The 23,336-nt window shown below is 40.3% G+C and overlaps 2 protein-coding genes across 2 annotated transcripts in view; both read right to left on the bottom strand.

The window, feature by feature from the left end:
* LOC134657628 (protein krasavietz) overlaps positions 1 to 23,336 on the bottom strand; it is a 347,985-nt gene that overhangs the window by 7,965 nt on the left and 316,684 nt on the right. The window lies entirely within an intron of this gene.
* LOC134654848 (hemicentin-2-like) overlaps positions 1 to 23,336 on the bottom strand; it is a gene marked incomplete at its 5' end in the record, with an annotated part of 86,935 nt that overhangs the window by 21,403 nt on the left and 42,196 nt on the right. Inside the window, 6 exons of the mRNA XM_063510319.1 lie at positions 7,206 to 7,340; positions 7,615 to 7,776; positions 8,175 to 8,334; positions 10,029 to 10,159; positions 16,264 to 16,411; positions 17,048 to 17,193. Coding sequence (XP_063366389.1) covers positions 7,206 to 7,340; positions 7,615 to 7,776; positions 8,175 to 8,334; positions 10,029 to 10,159; positions 16,264 to 16,411; positions 17,048 to 17,193 — 882 coding nt within the window. The remainder of the gene's footprint in view (positions 1 to 7,205; positions 7,341 to 7,614; positions 7,777 to 8,174; positions 8,335 to 10,028; positions 10,160 to 16,263; positions 16,412 to 17,047; positions 17,194 to 23,336) is intronic.

Raw genomic sequence — 23,336 nt, 5'->3', positions numbered from 1 at the left:
GGGCTTGTATCTCTGACAAGGCAAGCAGTTCTTGACGTAGGATTCTATGTATTTACGCATGCCCTTCCAGTAATACCTATGAGCAATTCTCTGATATGTTTTTTCTATGCCGTAGTGTCCAGCAAGAGGATGATCGTGATATGTTGCCAGAACGTTTGCCCATTCATGTTGGGGTACCACTAGCTGTGCATCTTCGCATTCTTCGCTGGGGTTATACCTGTACAACAAGCCATTGTTTAGGAGGTACCCTTTGTTGCTCCAATAAGCAGCATTTTCGCTATCGGTGCTTTCCAAAGCGTGCACGATTTTTGCTACGAGTTCGTCCTTCGTCTGCTCATGGCGTATTTCAGCGGGGCTACGTGTGACAGCGTCGGTAACCGTGACAGTACATATCTCGCATTTCTCTGTGCTTTCCTGGTGACAGAAAGGTCGGGATAAAGTGTCAGCTGTCACGTTGGTTTTACCAGGCAGGTACTTAATCGTGACATCGTACGCTTGTATTTGTAAGGCCCACCTCGCTAGGCGGCCTGTTGGGGACTTCAGCGTCATTAGCCATCTGAGGGCTTGATGATCCGTGTAAACAGTCACCGGAAGACCCTCGATGTAACCTCGGAATTTGCGGATCGCCCAAACCACTGCTAGAGCCTCCCTCTCTGTGGTCGTGTAGTTCTTCTCCGCTGGAATCAAGAGGCGGCTGGCGTACTCGACGGGGTGCTCGTCTTGACCCTCCCCCTGGACCAAGACTGCCCCGAGCGCGTAACTACTGGCGTCAGCCTTGATTATATAGGGTTTTGTCTCGTCTGCTTGCTTTAGAACCGGTGCAGTTGTGAGGCGAGTCTTCAGCGTGCGGAAGGCTTCTTCTTGCTCGACACTCCACTGCCAAGCCTGGTCCTTTTTGGTCAGACGCGTTAGTGGTTCACTTATCTTGGCAAAGTTTGGGATAAAACGTCTATACCAGGAACATGTTTGCAAAAACGATAACAGTTGCTGTAGGTTCCCAGGTGCAGGCATCTGTGTTATGGCAGCCACTTTCTGTGGATCAACCTGTAGACCTTCAGGGGTTATGTAGTGTCCCAAATATTTCACAGTTGCACAGCAGAAGCTACATTTGTCCAGATTCACGGCTAGGTTGATTTCTTTCAATCTCTTAAACACCTGGTCTAAATCCGTCAGGTGATTATCGAAAGTTTCTGAAAAGATGATCAGGTCATCCAGGTAGGCCAACATTTTAATTGTCTGCAGGCTTACTCGCACTCGATCAATAAGGCGTTGGAACGTCGCAGGGGCGTTGCGAAGGCCGAAAGGCATCCTTTTGAAGCGGTAAATTCCAAATGGGGTGATAAAAGCCGTCTTGTCCTGGTCTTCATCTCTGACTTTCACCTGCCAGTATCCTGCTCTAAGGTCAAGTGTTGTCATGTAGGCCGTGGGCTTGGCAGCGTGCAGTAGGTCATCAATCCTAGGGATCGGATAAGTGTCCGGGACTGTGATGGCGTTTAGGCGTCGATAGTCAACGCACACCCGAGTGCTACCATCCTTCTTGGGCACCATGACGACGGGAGCTGCCCATGCGGAATGACACGGCTCTATGACCTTCTCCTCCAACATCTTCTGTATCTCTTCTTTCAGTATTTTTTGGCGTGGTGGTGACAGTCGATATGGCGGGATAGAGATTGGTCCATGGTCCACAGTTTCTATAGCGTGTTCTGCCATCGTGGTTGGTTCCTTGCTAAATTGGAACACTTGTTCGTTGTCGCGCAGTAGTAGCTCCAGCTGGGCTTTCTGGCTGTCATTGAGTAAAGTAGATTGAGCGGCCTTTACTTCAAGCGAATTTATACCAGTTCTGCTCGGTTCTGGGAATAGCGCAAGCGAATTTGGTGATAGCTCAACTTCCGATTTTAGGAGAGTCTTCTCAGCGTCTTCGTATAGACAGTCCACAAACCTCGGAGAGTAACCGTCAAATAGAGGGGCGTCTAGGGCTTTTGCTCTCTTGGGAGCGGGTGCTTCCGGCAAATCAGCGATTGTTATCGGGATCAGTTGATAGGGGACGGTAGCATTCTCGGAAGGTAGATCGGCGTCGAATGGCAAGGCACGTTGAAGAAATGACCTTCTTGAGCAGCGCGTTGAAGAAATGAGTTTCGCAGGAGCGCTCTCTGACACCGCCGATGCTGCTATGCCATGATCTATAGCAGGGTCTGACCAGTAGGTCGATGAAGCCCCCTCATCATCTTCCTCTCCCAACTCATAGACGCTCGTGGGGTTGTCAATGAAGTGCCATGTCATCTGTGGCACATTCACTATCATGCCGGCATCTTGCAGGAAGGGTATCCCCAGGAGTGTTCGTGTATCCCGTTTGTTAGGGAACACAATGAATTTCGTAGGGACGGCACGGTCACATACTTTGACTATACATTTGAATTTTAAAAGTTCTTGTAGCTTTTCGTCACCATCAGCCAGTGTCACTCGTGCGGATTCAGCACTGATGCGGTAGCCACGCATTTTCAAGCAAGTGTATAGTTGGTAGGAGGCCACATTGCTCCTGGCACCCGTGTCAATGAAGGCTGTCCCCGTGATAGTATCAATGCCAATGCCAATCATAGGCCTCTTGCGTATATCCATCGAGTCGTCTTCAGCTATCGCAGTGGCGCAGAAATCGACGCGTTCCGTCTTGGTAGTTTTCTTAGCTTCGGCACACTTCGGGCATTTGCTTCGAACTACGCCTGGCGTTCCGCAACCATAGCAAGCAAAAAGTGGTTGAGATGGAGATGGCGCTTGTGTGGCCGTTGCGGTTGTAACAGCAGCTGAAGGTTTGGCCTTCGTGGTGTTTCGGTTTGCCTCGCGTGCTGCTGCTTCCCTCGCCTTCTTCCGGCACACATCTTCTGTGTGGCCCATAATCCGACAATAGTTGCATCGGATCCGCTCCTTACTCTTTGCTGGTAGCGATGGCTCGTCGTTCAATAACAATTCCGCTGATTGTGCAGCTTCCAGGAGAGAGTCAAAACTCAAAACAGTTTCCCTCGGAACCTTCTCTTTTATACGTCTGTGTAAGTTCCCGTATACTATGTCGAGTTGCTGCGTTTCCGAGAGTGGCTCTGGTAGCTGAGCAAGCAGGTCTCGTTTCTTGGCTACAAAGGTCTCTGTCAGCTCACTTGGACCTTGATCAGTCATGGCGATTTCTTTGTACAGCATATGCGCAGGTTTCTTGGGTGCAAATGCTCTACGCAATCTGCTGTCGAAGTCCGCCCAGGTTTTAACAGAATCCTTTATGCCGTTCCACCAAACGGCTGCGCTGTCCTTCAGGATGAGAGGTAAGCTACGTAGCGCGTCGCTGTCGCTTATGTTTCCGACGTTTTTAAAGCACGTAGCCGCCGTCAGAAACGTTCGCACGCAGGCTGGATCCCTTGTACCGTCGTATGAGAAGGTGGCCTTGGCGAAGGAACTATGTTTCGCCGGAGACGGAGCAGGTCGTGCAGCGCTGGTAATTGCTCCCAATAGCTGCTGGAATTGGCTCTCTGTTAAATTGACCGCCATCTCTTCGCTTTGCCGCAATAGCTTCGCTCTTCGTGTCTCGACAGGCATAAACCTTGCGACGTTACGGCACGGCCCCACGTTGGGCGCCAGATGTGAAGTGGTTTTCTTCGAGAGGGGTGGGGCGTGCAGGGTGAAGGCGAAAGCAAAGTCGGTATACGTTGGTATAAGTCTATTCCAGTCGGCGCTAATTACAATTATACTAACAGAATACTACTAAACTAACTGCCTAAGGCCGAGCGGCGTCCTAAAGGACAGCAGTCGAGCGCCTAGGTGCAAATGTACTGAGATCTAACTAAATGTGTCAAGAAGGTCCAGAAAGGTCCCAGAGGGTACGCAGTCCGTTCGCCTAATGACGCCTAACTTATTCTCAACAATTACAAAATTAGGTGCATCGGGTCCTTATTCTAGGAAAAATCTTAACACCGCCATGTAGGATGGCTATGCGCACTGTACAGTGACATCTAGTGAGTGATTTGGTAACCAAAGTTGTACGAACATGCGCGTTGTTTTTATATGTTAAACTATTTGGATACATTCGCTATATTTTTAGGAACATGTTACATGATGTTCTGTATTTTACAGGTTTCAGAAACGAAATAACATAGGCCTACTATCACCATCTCTGTGCACATAGGTGAATTACATATGTATGGGTTGACAAAATGACATTAATCTATATCTATACATTTGCTACGTTTTGGTAAAAATACAAGTGTTACGAAATGCGTGAAGTCATAATTTTAAGGCTCCAGGAAAACTAGGATTAAGATCAAACATTGGGTATTAGTAACGCCATCTTTTGTGGGTACCGTGAACTATGGTTTGCATAGGAACTGATGGCTAACTAATTTTACATTAATCTTAGTTTGCACATTCGTTATGTGTACTCAAAAAATCTAGGCAACACTTAACACAGGTTACGCAAGGTTTTGGATTTTTAAAACTACGGGAAAGATAAAATATCGCTAATGTTTACGTCGAAATCGAGGACTACTAGCGCCATCTAGTAAGAGGTCATACGAACTAAACATGGCGTATTAATGTTTTTTGGGAAAGTCCGCGTTACAATACCATATAAGTAATTACATTTTCTTAGCCACTCACAACTCACAAGCATGATAATAATAGAGGTCACTGAAAGCTATCAATCATGTGACTGGTTAGATATTTATATACCATGCCTAAAGTATAATGCGACGAGCAACTAGACCAAATAATAGTACATTACTGCAGACGCCGGGAAAGAAGGGCTTGCCGGGTGAGTAGGTATAGCCGGCCGACCGTAGGGAGGCCGGATAGTGATACGAAGCCGGCAAGACCTTTTCACGGCTAGGCATGTATAGTGCTTTTCTCAAACATGCAATGAAATAAAAAAATACACCACTCAAAAAAAAACAAATTTATAATCTTTATAATAAAAATCCAACTTCACAACAAAAGGTTTTTAATTTTCCTTCCAGTCCCGCCATAATTGTTTTTTTTTTACGGAAGTCGTCCGTATTTTGCGGGTGTTCTAATATACCTTATTAGGGCCATTATACACAATCTGATAATAAGAATCTCAATTTCTATAAATAAAATAAATGCAGAGGATTTTAAATATTGTCTATGGTCTCTGCTGACTTACGTATAGACACAATTTTAAATTTATTCATCAACACATTGAATCATACAGATTCGTATTCTTAATATCAGTACGTTCGTGTATAACAGGCGTTAACACGGATATTTTGGTCCGATAACCATTCGTTCACTAAGAATATTAAAAAAAAAATATAATTCGGCTGTTTAGCCTGTTCACGGACACAGACCCCATGTTTACATTAGAATTAAAAAAAAATTACTTCCCGGCCTAGGCCTTCAATTTCGTATGAAATTCCTTTACAGTTCTCTGGAGTTGCTCCGCCCTAAACGTGATACTTCGAAGCCTGATATAACGCCCGGAGCGACGACATTTCATTGCATGTTTGAGAAAACTCCTTTTATTCCTTACTACTCGCCTACTTAGTGTAAGGCCGAATGGACGCTCGGAGCGGAGCGTTCGGCGGGGCGTGCAGCGTGGCGTCGGGCTAACAAGTGATTTGAGCAGCGTGTACTAAGGCCGCTCCTATGCGTTTGCATTTGTTTGACATGCACGCCGCACGCCCCGCTACACGCCCAACAAATGGTCTCGCCGGAAGATCAGCGCTGACTTCTGGGTTAGCATTATGCTGAGGCGGGACCATTTCGTGGTAAACTATGTATTTATTTTATGTTTAATTTTCTCTGTTTGTTGTGTACTTGTGTATGTTATAGTTTATCACGAATAAATGCGATGATTATGATTATGATTATGATTATGATTATGATTATGATTAACATGAGCGTCCACTCAGGCCTTACACTTAGCCCAACCGGCTTGCATCCCGTATTCCATGCAAGTGCAAGTGCAGTAACCTCTTGCACATCTTGTCATTTATTTCTATGAACCGCTGGGGAACGTCTGGCGCATACGTGTTAAGGCTGGTGCACACTTGCACAGTCGCGGCTGTAGATTTCTTAGCGAATAGTTACTCTTTAGATCATCTTGCCTAGTTATGTTATATTATTGTATTGTCTCGTTTTTTTGTGCTTACGAATAAATTATATTATACTATATTCTATTCCTAGTTGAAATTTTAATAATTAAGGTTGTCTTTCGTACTGTTATTTTCTATCGAGATAGAGTGAGTACATAATATCTATTTAGATTTTATTTAAACGGGAATTAGTCCCACTAATCATATTTTAAGGTCGGCGTAACGACTCCCCAATAATTTGATGCAATATGCAGAATAATATGCCGCACGCTGAGCGGCAGTCCGCCGCCGAAATTGATAACACCTTAGAGTTATAGTAAAAATGGCGGTCGTAATTTTATAAAATAATGTTGATTATAGTATAGAAACATAATGTGCGTACAATACTGCAAGGTGAAGTTGAGCAAATATCATGAGAACTTTTTCACTCAATCAACCCTAGCTTATAGGATTACCTGATACCTATTCATTCTATAATATCACAAAATAGGTAGGTAAGATAATTTTTCTTTGAACATTTTGCCCACACTTTCATTTGAAAAATATGAAACATTCCGATAAGCGTGCTCAGAATTTGCATCAAGACTATGAGTGTGCACCAGCCTTTAGAATAACGTGCATGAAGTAAATCTCGGCATATGATGTCACGTTTAACTGCCGCTATTTCATAAATTTCGTAATATCCTTGCTCTTTCATCGTAGTCAGATTGTTAGAACTTGTTCACTGTTAAATTTACTGCTAATGCTAATGTACTATTTAGTATAAGTTGATGAATCTTTAAAAATTACTACGCAATTGAATGCACCGGTCCCGTGTACCGTGTACTAAGCGAGCCTTACAAGATCGTAATGTTCCTGTGTAATGTTTTGACGATAGTTACATTAAACCAATATATACTACCTACGATAGGTTGCTTTAGATGCCCGAAGGGCAAACTGCCCAGAAATAAGTAGGAGCCCCGTAGCGGGGCTCCGTCGACTCAGGGAACGGGTCAAAGATTTTCACGTTTCACGATATGCCTAGGAATTTCACGATATGCCTGATCTTACGATCGGCCGCCGACATCAATAATAAGTTTGTGAGTTCATTGTAAAAGCATTACATTTAATACGACTTACCAGCTGGCACAATTTGGAAGACACACGGCCTCTTCTGTCGGCCAACAGCGTTTGTCGCGCGACAAAGCAGCGCGCCGTAGTCGCGGTCACTTGCCGCGCGATAGCGCAGCTCGCTCGCTGTGCCACCAGTAGATACTGTATGAAAAATTTAACGTTACAGATTTATTGGCAGAGAGACTGGAGACATCTGATTAATAAATAACATCAACAAAATGGAGGAGAAGCCCACCTAAGTACGAGTAAGTAAAGATATTTGAATCTTCTATTAGAAACATCATTTGTGAATTCACTCTCCAACTGGTGAACCGGTGAGCTCCATGAGGTGTGACTAGCGCCAATCGCGGATCAGTTTTTATAAAAAAAAACTCTCGTGGTAGATGACAAACTGAAGAACGAATATAAAACTCACCATATCTAGCTGGTGACACTTGAAAACTCTCCCCGCTATTATTGAACTGCCAGGAGAACGTGACGTCAGCGGGGTCTGCGCTGACAGTGCAGCGTACGCGCAGCGGCTCGTCTAACCGAGCACCAATCAGGAGGGGAGATAGCTGCGCGCAGACGGGCGTGTCTGTAATAAAGGTGGGAATATGAAATATGGGTGTATCTTCAGAGACAATCATGGACCTGTCAGGATAATTTCGATTTTTTTAACACCCATAGACGGACAGATCTCCGTGACACATTGTGAGTCCATATGGCAGTTCTTCTTTTTGTCTGTTAATCTGTCTATTCCCGAATCCCTTCTGGGAAATTGTTAGAAGTTGGAACATTCTATTATTCTTTAAAGTTCAAAATAGAATTTGAAATATGCACATTATAGATACGCAAGGTCTCACGAGGCTATATGTAAACTCCTGTAAGTATCATTTGGCTGTCTGGCAACACGAAAATATGTGTATCTGGTGTCTGGTCTGTTTAGTAGCCAGCTTGTCAGGAATTGGCAAGATAAGTAGATAGTTTCCTTACACTGCACCCTCAAGTAGACCGCTTGGCTAGTCGCCTCCCCTATCTGGTTGGCGGCGCTGCAAGTGTATAGCCCGCCGTCTCTCCGCGTGACGCCTTGTAGCACCAGCGACTTGGTGCTGAAGATGACCCCGGAAGACATGTTCTGATTGATTTGCTGGTCCTGAGCAGAAAAATAAACAATGTAAGTAAATAAACAATGTAAGGCTATTGGGTGCAAAAGGTTTTTTTTCAATAAGTTGCGTGAGTTGCGTCGTATTCAAGTTGCCATTTAAATACACATACTAATGCGTTTGATCGCAACCCAGTTAACAAATTGTCGTTTTGTATATCCTCGCGTGAGAAAGGGCTTAGGCTGCCTTTCCATTGGGGCTGAGATGAGGGAGACGTGCGGGAATTAACCAATAGCATTGGTTGTAATCCACATCTCTTCTCCGCTCCGCTGGATTATAATAAATGACAGTAGCTGATACCCACACGTCTCCTCTTATCTCCGCCTCGGGGAAAAGGCAGCTTTAGTTCATTTATAAGCAGCTGACCGACCGGCGAAATAAGGGGAATAGCGATTTACTCTCAAAATAATAGTGCATACCTACCTACTTATAGATGTAGGTCCCGTGTAAATAAAATAATTTTCTATAATATTTCTTGATCACTCACTTTATTGCCGGCAATTACTTTTTCTACTTAAGAGAAAAAGTTCGACCGCAAAGAAACGGTCAACGGTCGGGCCTTTAGTAATATCTCTGGATGGCTCGACATATTGACCTATACATAAGTCAAAAGTAAAGTAAAATGCCATATTTACGTGCAAAGCTATAAAAACACCACTTTCTATATATCACATGTGAAGCGGGTAACTTTACGCACTTGGGCGGCAAACTTTTTAAGGACGTTTTTAAGCACCAATTCGACCCTCCATTCTCCTCCCAACGTTTACGGGGCGGCATAAATAATAAACATGTTACAGTATATTCGAAGACGAGTATGAAATAATTACTGGTAATCTCCATTTTCGAGACTAAAAAAAAGCGCTGGTGGCCTAGCGGTAAGAGCGTGCGACTTGCAATCCGGAGGTCGCGGGTTCGAACCCCGGCTCGTACCAATAAGTTTTTCGGAACTTATGTACGAAATATCATTTGATATTTACCAGTCGCTTTTCGGTGAAGGAAAACATCGTGAGGAAACCGGACTAATCCCAATACGGGCCTAGTTTACCCTCTGGGTTGGAAGGTCAGATGGCAGTCGCTTTCGTAAAAACTAGTGCCCACGCCAATTACTGGGATCAGTTGCCAAGCAGACCCCAGGCTCCCATGAGCCGTGGCAAAATGCCGGGACAACGCGAGGAAGATGATGATGATGAATCTCCATTTTCGAGTCTGACATGTGAACCTGTGAAGGCCTGATCAGTTGGTCATCATTTTCCTAGCGTTGTGAGGGCTTTTTGCCACGACTCATGGGAGCTTGGGGTCAGCTTGACAACTAGGATCTCTGGATGCTGTGGCAGATTGTTTAAATTAGGTATACCACGGCACTTGAACTTTACACGGTACTTTCGTACACCGATTTCACTTGACACAAGCGAGAAATCTAACGTAAGATTACAGACTTAAGCTTAAGGAGGCCTAGGCAAATGATAAAACACCAATGGAAACTCAAATAATGTACCTATTGAAATGATGGTGTGACTTTTCGTCACATCTATCATCCCGTACCATTTTCCTTTTCGATCAAACGAAAAGTCACATAAGCTATTTCCATAGGCTATAATATTTACGCTTCGACTGGCGTTTTCCATCTTGGCCTCCAGTTCTTATTTCCCACTCGTCTCCATTATAATGTTCGTGACTCACTCACGTTATGGAACCACGAAATGCGGTATTCCTTCGGGTTCGCCCTGATGTTGCATTCGAAGTACACGTCGTCCCCCTCCTTGATGTCGTTCGCGTTCAACGTGCTACCCAGCGACATAGCTAATACTGGCTTATCTGCAAAAAAAGACTTTATTACTTTAGAGAAAAAGTTCTTATTACATTAGCATTAATAGAAAGAAGGGTAATAAGCAAAAATGCACCGACGGAAGAGAGCGTTAGAGTTCAAAACTGGCTGATGGAGTTAGGGGGCAAGTTGATAAAAACTATTCACGTAAACTTGCGTAATATAGATCCTATTTTAAACGTTGCAAAGTGGAAAATTGATTAGAAACTGGCAGCTACTTTATAAGCTACGACGTTAATGTAAATTAGATCTTATTCTTAATACTGTTGGGTAGAAATTGAATTGGGGAAGTAAGAGTAAGAAAGTTTATACGTGCTTAAGATTTTATTGGCGCCCTTTAGCTGATGTTTAGTGTCTTTTATTGTTTGTTTCAGTGTACCCATGTTTCTTTATGTAGTACAGGCGTTTAATATGTTTGGGATGACCCCTAATATTCTACGTATCTAAGTTATATTGCGGAACAAAGACACGAATTTAATTCCTATCTAGTCAGTTTTACACGGTTATCCGTTTACACATGATTAGCTAAATGATTTCAGAACATAATATATAGGTACGTATAAGGTGTATTTGGGTATATAGGTAATTTAAAAATCAGTCATATTACGTAGTAATAAGAGTCCCTTTTCGGAATTTACCGCCACGTTTTAGTAGGTATTTTTTCCGACGACGTGTCGTTGAAAATGTACTTACAAACGACGCTCATTTTGAAGGAGTCCTCCAACGCTGTACCACAGAATAACTAATAGTACTACCGTACAGAAAATTCACTCCTTCACAAAAGTCAGATTTAGGTATAAAATTACACCTATATCGCCGCCTGCAAGCAAAATTGAAACTTATAACCGCGCACGAACCGTGAATCTCCTTTGCGCGCCGCAGTTTTATGACCGAGCTGTGAGTGTCGGTTGACAAGTTTTTATACCTAAAGTCTATTTTTTTATTCGGTAGACTAAAATTACATTTCATAGTGTTAGCTCACCCTGTGGGCCTCGCTCTGGGGATTCGTATACTGCTTAAAAATGTAAAGACGATGTTCTTCTTGACAGGTTTATAATTAATATTCGTTGTACAAAGCTGGTTTCTCATCTTGCGGTAATTCTCTAAGTTGACAGGCAAAAAACTAAGTGTCACAGATAACATATATCGCTCAAAGTATAGATTTGGCGGGCTTTCAATAACTGTCATTAGAACTAATATTACAAGCACCTTATGTTGGTTCACTGTATGGCCATATTGTTTTATTAAACCGTTACGTTGATAAGCTTGGAATAATACTATATAATATAAAAGTATCACAGAATATAAAAATGCTTATATTCGGCCAATCCTGGGTACAACGCGTCTCTGCGTTTTAAAGAGTTAAACATAAATAATCCACATTACACATAATGCACCACAGAACAATAGACAAAAGAATCAATATTACTCAACTTATGAACTGCATCATTACAGGCATTCCTCCAATGCCTGCAACAACTCACTCTTATAAACTACATCAATACATGCCTTCACATGTTATTGACTCACTGTTTCTTACACACTACATCAATGCATGCATTTACATGTCATTGACTCACTGTTACATCAATAACGCTTTCACATGTTATTGACTCACTGTTACATCAATAACGCATTCACATGTTATTGACTCACTGTTACATCAATACACGCTTTCACATGTTATTGACTCACTGTTACATCAATAACGCATTCACATGTTATTGACTCACTGATATTCTCTTAATACATAAATACATGGATTCACATGTCATTGACTCACTGATACTCTCTTAATTCATCAATAAATGGATTCACATGTCATTGACTCACTGTTAATCACTTAATACATCATTACATGGACTCACTGTTACTCATTTTATACATGGATTTACATCATTGACTCACTGATACTCACTTAATACATCAATACATGGATTCACGTCATTGACTCACTTAATACATCAATACATGGATTCAGATGCCATGCCATTGGCTCACTGTTAATCACTTAATACATCATTACATTGACTCACTGTTACTCACTTAATACATCAATACATGGACTTACATGTCATTGACTCAATACATCAATACATGGATTTACATGTCAGCGATTCACTGTTACTCGTTTACTATATCAATATATATCAATATATGGACTCACGTCAGTTACTCATTTCTTATTAAAATACATGGATTCACATATATCATTGGCTCACTATTACTTGTTACATCAATACATGGACTAACATGTCATTGACTCACTGTTGCTCACTTAATACAAAAATACATGGATTTACATATTATTGACTCACTGTTATTCATTTATTACATCATTGCAGCTCTTCATATGCAATGCCTCACTGTTAATGTATGTACCATATAATATAGCTCACTCAACTTTAATAATTGCATGTCTTTTGTACTAAATCACTCTATTATTTTTAGACAAATATATTTATAAATTCACTCTTACAAATTATTATAAAATATTTTTCTTGGTCACAAAATTCTCTGACTCGCTTTCAGAAAATGATCATGGATAAATACCTACATATCTCTTAATAATATCACAAATTTCTCTGTTTCACTCCATAACTCGTTGGATTGAATACATCTTTTATGTTTTGATTATAATTATTCTATGATTTTCTGGCTCACTCAATAACATATTATATGTAATATTCATATTACTGTTACTCTTGTAGTAATTCTCATCACAATTTAAACAGAAAGATAAATAGTTAATATCTTAATAAACAGTAACTTGCAAAATTTAAGTTTTTCAGTCTCTTGACTCTCTTGTATTCCAAAATATTATCACTAATATTAACTTGCTTAGCATTTAAATTTTACAACAGGTATGAATATCACTTTATAATTAATCATGATTAATAAATCTCAAATTGATCACAACTTTTCACATGTATCATCATTATTATTTTTCCATTTAATAAAATCTTATATCACTATGATAATAAAATCTTATATCACATATACTTTGATAGTAAACATGTTTACCCTTTGCTTTCACTCTGAATCACTATGTATGTATACTAGTATACTCGTACCTCTCTCACACACAAGTTTTCTTGTACATCTTAATAACTTGTTGAGAACGCTTGTGATTCCCGGGAATTCCCGGTTCTCGCCATACAAACTCATTACCAGGAGCAATCCCTAAATAGGAGTATCTTAGTACACTCTCTAAATTCTACATTAGCTAGTACCGAACATAAGATTATGTCATTGCGCATCTCTAGGTATGAAATCATGTTTGATGACTATGCTGCATATGGCAATACTACTTTAAATGTCAAGCAAAGTTTATATATTCTCAAATCATCCTAAAGTAAGTACTAGTCAACGGTCAGTATTTTAATAATTTGTAGCGTATACTTTACTTCCTTAAGACCCTAACTGGCTCCATCTATAAATTTCAAGCATCAGTTTCTCTCATTGTGCTCAGATGCTCCGGCTATCAAAATCAACCTGTGCCTAGTAATGTACTCTGGTGATATAAATTGACTCAAAATGGTTAGGTATCTATTTTTTTCTACCTGTTACCTAAAACAGCTTTATTACTGGATATCTCACACTTATTACCTAATGCAATTTTATCATAATAATAATTCTCTAAGAGCTGTCCTATCCTAGTTTCAACATGTTTGTCAAAAGTTCTCCATAATATTCATAATCATAATAATCATTTATTTGTGGCAATCGTGGCATTGTCGCAATCATTTATTTATTTTTCATTCCGGCCATGTGAAAATATCTTATGGCTGGCGTTGGTACTTGGTACCATCTATGTGAATGAGATGAATGTTACAACAATCCCTCCACTTATTTTTATGTGTGCGCCTAAACCATAGACCTACTTACTCACTTGTCTTTATGGTGTACCAGTAGGTACTAGCAATTCACTTTTATTATTTCTTCTATCACACCTTGTACATACTACAACCATGGAATCTTTCCATACTTCACTTTTACTGTTAAAACGGACAATATAAAAACAAATCAAGTACCTACACATATAGCATGATATTTACAGCCAGTAATTCAGTGTGAAATTCATAGGTAACAATTATGAACCAGATTTTCCTTGAAAATTATGCCCATTAACAATCAATATGCTCACGAAAAGCCAAACACATATTATTAATCACTTGATACTATAACAGCTATTGCTGTTAATTCACGACACAAAAACAAATCTCGCAATGTTCTCTTAGTGTAAAGTTTGTTCAAATAGGTTAGTTTTCCTTATACGGATATCACTTTCTCCAACTCTCAGATTGTTAGTAGCTAATCAATCACTCTTCTGACAGCCAAAACAGATGAAAATAACTGGAATTCTCTGACCATTGGCTCCCAATTTATAGAAATAGCGTCTTTTCCAACTGGCGGGCGTCGGTTTTAAAGCAAGCTGGAGCAGCTTATCCCTGCTTCTGAATTGTTAGCTCACCCTGTGGGCCTCGCTCTGGGGATTCGTATACTGCTTAAAAATGTAAAGACGATGTTCTTCTTGACAGGTTTATAATTAATATTCGTTGTACAAAGCTGGTTTCTCATCTTGCGGTAATTCTCTAAGTTGACAGGCAAAAAACTAAGTGTCACAGATAAAGCCTCGGAGTTTTTTTAGCACGGTAAGACTAAGGAGAGCTATGGAGTCTTTGTTAACATTAAAATTAAATTCATACTCATACTCATCCTCATTAATTAAGTTCGTCCGAATCGTTTTATAAATACTTAGACTACTTATATGTAATTAATTCTGTTTACATATATTTAATTAAATGTTATATTATAAAAAAGTAATAATATGTATATGTGTATGTTAATATTATTATATTACCCATATTGCAGTGTCATCGCTCCAATATTTTATTTAAGTACTTAACGTACCTACATACTATAATTACTGTTAAGATATTGATATTGGTGTCTTGAAAATGATGCCCATGAATGCGACTTACGACGTTTATACTGCCCATTATGTGTGAACGAACTGTTTTGTAGACGTAAGGAAGAGTAACGCATAACTATTCTAAAATATTGTAGCTCTATATCAACCTTAATGAATAATAAACAGTTTTAATATCTATGGAATATCGTTTTAATATGTCGAATACGTATTACCAATGTTTATAATCATAGGTTGCATGTCTTAAGTACTTTTTTAAGTGATAGGCCACTTATGATTAAACCTCTTTACCTAAATATGTGTATGAGTAAATCAGATGTCACATTATGTCATGAATATATAGTTACGTATTTCGTTATTGTGATGATCGCTGATATTTATTAGGTCTAGAGCTGTACATAATTTACTTGTACTTAATTAATGAGGATGAGTATGAGTATGAACTTAATTTTAATGTTAACAAAGACTCCATAGCTCTCCTTAGTCTTACCGTGCTAAAAAAACTCCGAGGCCTGCAGATAACATATATCGCTCAAAGTATAGATTTGGCGGGCTTTCAATAACTGTCATTAGAACTAATATTACAAGCACCTTATGTTGGTTCACTGTATGGCCATATTGTTTTATTAAACCGTTACGTTGATAAGCTTGGAATAATACTATATAATATAAAAGTATCACAGAATATAAAAATGCTTATAATAGTATGAACATCATGTGTCATTTCATACTATGAAATGTCACATGATGATGATGTCATATACTAAAAAGTCTACCGAATAAAAAAATAGACTTTATACCCACTGATTTATTATTTTTAAGATAAATATGTAGGAATTACAAACGTTGATTATGTAAACATACATTTTTTATCCGGAGATAGTATGTCTGATTCTCACGGAAGTAAGTTTCGAAGCTATTGTGTATTTTCAATTTTGCGCGAGCGCCACGTGACATGACTATCGTGCGAGCCGAGCGGCAGCCCACTGCCATACGCCTGTCCGATGGGCGCGCCGGCCAAATGTACCTAAACTGCGGAGTGACATCCCCCTGGCTGTACGCAGTATGGCGTTGTCGGCGCGACACCGCATGACCGCGCCGTCGTCTTCTGCGAGATGATCGTCAGCCGACTGGCCGAAGACGTGTCGTGAATGTACTTACAAACGACGCTCATTTTGAAGGAGTCCTCCAGCGCTGTACGCAGAATGGCGTTGTCGGCGCGACACCGCATGACCGCGCCGTCGTCTTCCGGTTGCGGGACGATCGTCAGCCGACTGACCGACGACGTGTCGTTGGAGAAGTCGTTGTGCTGGTGAAAAAAAAATCTTATTACAATTTATTTAATTTTGTGATATAAAATTACTACCTACTTCTGTATCCGCTGACATCTGCCTGGTTTGTTCGTCATTGCCACTGAAGTTAAACAAACTGTATAGCTCAATTGTCTAAAATAGCTTCGAGAATCCACATTAAATTCACTTTTCCCCTAGTATACCGCCTGTTCTCCCTGAACCACGTGATCTGAGCCAGCGGCCTGCTGCCGTGGCTGACGCAGACTAGAGTAACATTATGTGTCTGCTGACATTTTCCCTAATTTGTCCATTATACAATCTACTGAGTAGGTAGCTCAAGAGTGTCTTTGTCAGTGATGGCTACTATAACGCATTGCGTACCTAGGCAAATTGTCTAAAATTGCTTCGAAAATCCACTTTAAACTCACCTTTCCTCTCGTATACCGCCTGTTATCCCTGAACCACGTGATCTGAGCCGGCGGTCTGCTGCCGTGGCTGACACAGACCAGAGTAACTTCTGTGTCTGCTGACATCTGCCCTAATTTGTCCATTATATCTACTGTAGCTCAAGAGTGTCTTTGTCAGTGATGGCTACTAACGCATTGCGTAGGTAAATTGTCGAAAATAGTTTCGAAAATCCACTTTAAACTTACCTTTCCTCTCGTATACCGCCTGTTCTCCCTGAACCAGGTGATATGAGCCGGCGGCCTGCTGCCGTGGCTGACGCAGACCAGAGTAACTTCTGTGTCTGCTGACATCTGCCCAGGTTTGTCCGTGATGGCCACTGAGGTAGGACGTACTGTGGACAAATAAAATAAAATACGTATCAGACCTGCACTGTCGAGGCAGCGACCAAATGTTGTAGCGCCATTACAAATGTCATAATTTCTTAGGAATACGAGTACCTATGAGGATTGTGGTGGCTCAGAATACCCACTGTTTTAACAAAAAAGAACCGAAATCACAAAACAGTAACAATGCCAAAATTTTATGGTTTTTACCATTAAAAAACCGACGGATATAAACCTCCTCTTACCAATTCGATACATATTCGATATCTATGAAATTTTTGCATGATTATGGTTTGAATTACACGAGTAGGTAGGAACATAAAACAGTTACTGAGTAAGTTATTTTAATAAGATTTACATTATTTGAAACATTTCATGAAACGAGAAATCTCAAAGTTACGTCAGACACCACAATTGACGCCAGTCAAAATATTCATCAAAAGTTATATTACCTACATTTATTACAGTCGCGATAATTACACCTAAATAAATGTATTAACTGTTTCAACAGAAATACAGCCAGATAAATTGCTAGACTGACATAATTAATCTAGACTGTTTGGAGGGATAATTTGCTAGATAAATTAGTTCGAGGTGAAACTCGTTAGTTATGGTTGTTTTTAAGTCTGGCGTTTGATTGCATAAGACAATTTTAACTATTTCAAGTTAGATACCGTTTAAGATTCATTTAAAACAATAAATTATTACGGACCATGCGCGTTTATGGGTCTGCCATCTTGTGGTCTAAATTGAAAACTGGAACGTAACATTAAGCCCGATTCAGACTTAACAAATTGTTACGGTTTTGATCTTATTTTGATACGACCTTGAAGATCGTTCACGCTGATGGGTGCATGCACCAAGACGGTCACCGAGTCGATTACCAAGGTCATATCAAAACCAGTTCAAAAATTCATTGATACTTTCACGCGCTTTTTTTTGTTTTCTTTCGTAAACTATATTATAGTTTACGCACGCTACCTCAGGCGTTATATATTATGGTATGTCACCTGTAGCTTTCCCACGACTATCTTAGCAGTGTCAAATTGACATCGCTCGCAGTAACATGTGAGTACGAGCGAGATGCATAGAAAATAAACTACGCACACGCTAGCGGATATGTCAGTGTCAAACTGGTGGTAGCCCTTAACTTGACATTTACACCTCCCGCAAATATACCTACACCTACCTACCTACCTACAGGGAACTCCTGTGCCTACAGTATGTGAACACTTACTAAACTCCCTATAGGCAGGCGTGGCTCACTCCGCGATTTCGTCGTGTCGCTACAAGTAAAAAGTACATGCGGCCCACACCAATTTTGGTGTCTAGCCATAGTAGTTGCCGCGCACCGCTACGGAACGGAGACGCCTGCTCCACTGCTCGCGATTGTCATATCTGTCGCAATAGACGTGTTTTGTTAGAGAGTGAATCTTCTGTACCTTATAGTACTAATTATTATTTATTCTGTGCTATAGGTATTATAAAACCTCAGCACGTGTTTCTTCTTCAGAATTGGGTTATACATATTTTATTACGTGTCTACAATCAAAGGGTCGGGCATGGGTTATTTTTCTTTGTTCTTTTAAGTATCTGCAGAGAATGTTGATACTTAGGACAACCCTACAGATCGCTCACCACTAGACGGGACATGTGGCTAAGACGATTTGTGGTCAGCACACTGGCGCGTTCATATTTAAACTAATTTAGTAGGTATAAGAGCGGACCCCTCATTTCAATTACTTCCACGTGTAGCACCTATACCTCGTAAGGCCCAAGGTTCTTATTCAGTTCGAACTTCGATGTAATTTAAACCATGTTCAATTGGAACAGAGTCGCTTTTGCTTTGTTTCGTTCAATTTTCAAACAACGCAAAATCAACTCCATTTCCTACAGTTTAGGTTCAAATTTCAGTGGCAAATTTTGGATGCTTCGTTTGTATGGCTGGGCCTTAGGAGGATACTCATGTAAATTACAAACATCGACAGTAATTTAATTCTAGAGGTGAACATGCATAGTTGCAGCATAAATGCGTGCAAGAGGCAAAGTCTGAGGGCCTACCGCGAACACACGTTCGACATGTTGCCTCGCCTGTCGAACGTGGTTCACGGTAGGTCCTCTGCGGGCTCAGCATGGTTCTATTTTTATCGACTATCACTATGCCCGTCACTTTCGCACTTACATACTTGTTAGAACGTGACAGGCATAGTGACAAACGGGCTGATCTTGGCTTTCCATCAACTAGGTATTTGGCCTTGCACAAAAATATGCGATAGCCAGATGCTTCCGGCCTAGCCAAGGTGACAATCGCTATCGCTTCGTCATCGAATCGCTTTTTTTTTAGCGTTAGCGATTGGCATGTTGTCTACGGGGCCAGGTCTTTAGCTAAGTATAGGTAAATATCGGCTGGTCGTTCTTTGGGTTTCAATGCTCACCGTCGGGCCTACGGCCTACCGGTTCGTAATTTTAATAAATAAATATTAATAAATATTAGGGGACATCTTACACAGATCAGCGTAGCCCCAAACTAAGCAAAGCTTGTACTATGGGTGCTTAGGCGACGATATACATACTCGTACTTATACAAATCAATGCATACTTATATACATAGAAAACACCCATGGCTCAGGCACAAATATTTGTGTTCATCAAATAAATGCCCTTACCGGGATTCGAACCAAGGACCATCGGCTTCACAGGTAAAGATAAAGATAAAAGATTTTTGTTCGTGTGACGATCACAAAATTGCACGGACATGTATAGATAACAACAACAGCAAGAAAAGAAGAAATCAATATGTGTGCATCACGAAATGGACCCAACTCAGCATAATGCTAGCTATAAAGCCAGCGCTGGTCTTTCGTAGGGCCCATTCGGTGGGTAGGGTCACTACCCACTGGGCCAGACCGGTCGTCAAATAATGCAACTGTATTTGAATGATTTGAGCTCTGCAGTCCTGCAGCACACCTTTTTGTCACGTATGGAAGCGCCTTTGAGCTCTGCTCTCCATGCAGCTTGGATCCGGCCTCGCATAGCTTACTAGGACGCTTCCTAAAATTGAGTTAGACCATCGCTATACCCATCTGTTACGCTCTGTGTCCGTGCAGCTCCGTTTAAAATACGGCTGCACAAATCGAGTTAAGTCGTTATTCTGAGAGCGCCATAAATACGGCGCGATTGTACGCTGCGACGTTATTGTTGCAAGAATGTATGGGTTTTAAAACTAAATACGTAATTTTATTGTGGACAGTCGCAATATATTGGCAAATAAACTTTAAAACACACCAATGGGTAAGTGTGTTGAGGATATCGATTGTTTGTTAAAATTGATTTTATTTTGACATCATTTGCCCGCGCATCTCATTCAGAACTGAAATTCTTTTGACATATCAGAAACATCTTATTTTTAAAAACTTACAAAGTTTCTAAATAAATTAGGTAGGCGTTTTAAACGCTCAGAATGGCATTGAAACCTTTAACTCAAACTATATCGTCTTACAACTTAACGGCAACACCAAAATCGTTTGTTATCTAAAAAGAAGCACAGTGACAGTACCTACACGAATCGCGAACACATGAATAATCCAGATAATGGAACTTTTAATAGGAACACCTTAACCAAACAAATGTCACCCGTGAAACTTTAAACCCATTCCAAAACAGGTTTAAATCGTTATTCCTGAGAGCACCATAAATTCCCGCCATAGCTAGGCCACTTAAGAGATTTAAAACTCCCGTATATCGCGGAAACTACTGACTTACAAAAGGATTTAAACGCCATATATTTCGTGTGGATATGTAATCTTTTTAGACAGTAATATTCGTTTGTTTGCTTTCTGTGTTAGTGATGTGAAATTGCAAGTCATTTCTAGGAATATTGCGATTAGTATCATAGCTTTTTCCTTTTTGTTATAAATTCTGAGGCCATATTGAAAAACATTATTTAAAAGTTAACGGATAATGTTTACTCTGCGTCAGATTACTGCAACTTCAACTTAAGTTCTTGCACCAAGAATATTATTTGTTTCAAGATCTTTCGATTTTCGAAAATTCTTATCCCAAGATTTTCAATCTTGTATTTTGGGAATTTTAAATTCTTGAACCGTTGGTGAAATTATCTTAACTAGTCTAAGGATTCATAATTTATCTTGGATCAAGATATATCTGTTGAGACATAATCGAACGAGCGAGCGAAGCGAAGCGAAGTTCTTACATTCAACTTTGAACACGCGGCTGGCTAGCGGCACATCCCGGCATTTCGATGTTTTTAAGCTGAACTGTCAGAAGATAGTTTGATACACAATAACTTAAGTAAATTTGTTCTAATTTAAATGAAATTGGGTAAACGTGTAGTCGAGGGCATTATATTTTAGTCATTAAATTATGAGCAGACTCGATCAAGGGGTTATTGAGCTAGAAGAGCTTAGAAGGCCAAAAAGCAAGACACCTCTGCTATTCTGGTCATTTTATTTGCAAGAAAGTATGGTCGAGTTTGGTATCAAATGAAAGTGCTCGGCTTACACTTTCATAATATCGTTTTTAAATTTACCATTTTGAAATAATTAGCAAGATAAAAATAAAATAAAATAAACATAATATAGGTATTTGACATTTGACAGGAAATATTTCGGCTTACCACAGATACAGTATCAGTTAAGACCTTGCAATAAATCGTACGCGGTTTTCGATCCTTTGACGACTGCATTCAATTGATATTTTTGGCGAACCGCGAGTTCTCAGTTCGGGGCGAACTACTAGTACGAGGGCTGTTTGATAAGTACCCGTTTTCCAAATGTATTAATATCACGGGCCGAAAATATCTATACAACCGTTTTAAGCCATTTTTCAGAGGTGGGATTTTTTTTAAAAAAACAGTATTCTTTTGTTTTTTTCTCATTTGACAGCGATTCAGTGAAAGCGTGAACTTAAAATTGTGAAAATGGAGAAAGAGCAGTATCGGTCGGTAGATTCTTGTTTTTGGAAGGAAAAACATGTGATGAGATAAAAGTAAGAATGCAAGTTGTTTACCATGAATGTGCTCCTTCTATGACAACCGTCAGATACTGGTTTAACGAGTTAAAGCGGGGGAGAACAACCGTCTTTGATGAGGATCGCCCAGTCCGCCCAATTGAGGTGACTACAGACGATATGGTTAAGAAAATTGAAAATATCGTTTTAGCCGACCGCCGAATTAAACTTCGAGAAATCGTTGATGCTGTAAATGTTCCAATCGAGCGGGTACAAAACATATTAGAAGAAACATTGGGTATGAAGACAGTATCGGCGAGGTGGGTGCCGCGTTTACTCACGGAGGAGCAAAAACGGAACCGACTGACTACTTCGGAGCAGTGTTTGGCCATGTTCAAACGTAACCCGAAGGAGTTTCTGCGTCGTTTCGTGACCGTAGACGAAACGTGAGTTCACCACTACACCCCGGAAATGAAAGGGCAGTCGAAGCAGTGGATTTTACCGGGTGAACCTGCTCGAAAGATAGCAAAAATCGTCCCAACGGCTGGAAAGGTCATGGCGACCGTTTTTTGGGATTCGCAGGGTATTATACATATTGAGTTCTTAGAAAAGGGGAAAACGATAACAGGGCAGTACTATGCCAATTTATTGGATGAATTTGACGCTGTGTTGAAGGACAAACGACCCCATTTAAAAAATAAAAAAGTACTGTTTCATCACGACAACGCACCAGCTCATTCGTCTAGAGTTGTGATGGCTAAATTAACACAATTACGCTATGCCCTATTGCCTCACCCCCCGTATTCTCCAGATTTGACCCCATGCGATTTATTTTTGTTTCCCAACCTGAAAAAATGGCTCGGTGGTAAGTGATTTGGATCAAATGACGAAGTCATTGCCGTCACAGAGGCCTATTTTAATGACTTTCCGAAATCATACTTTTTGGATGGTTTATTGAAGCTTGAATATAGGTGGAACAAGTGTATAGAGCTAAAAGGAGACTATGAAGAAAAATAAATGCATATAAACCAAAACAACTGATAATTTTTTTCATAAACGGGTACTTATCAAACAGCCCTCGTATATATGGTTCTTGTTTCAAAATGTGTAAGTAAGCATTGGTTTCTCGTTATGATCGACATAACCAGCATTATTTTTTATTTATTTAACATACATTGAGAAA

The sequence above is a fragment of the Cydia amplana genome, chromosome 1 (genome assembly GCF_948474715.1).
Source record: "Cydia amplana chromosome 1, ilCydAmpl1.1, whole genome shotgun sequence".
Classification (NCBI taxonomy): Eukaryota; Metazoa; Arthropoda; class Insecta; order Lepidoptera; family Tortricidae; genus Cydia; species Cydia amplana.
The sequence above is the reverse complement of the archived record's forward strand: the minus strand, read 5'-3'. Positions and strand labels throughout refer to the sequence as shown.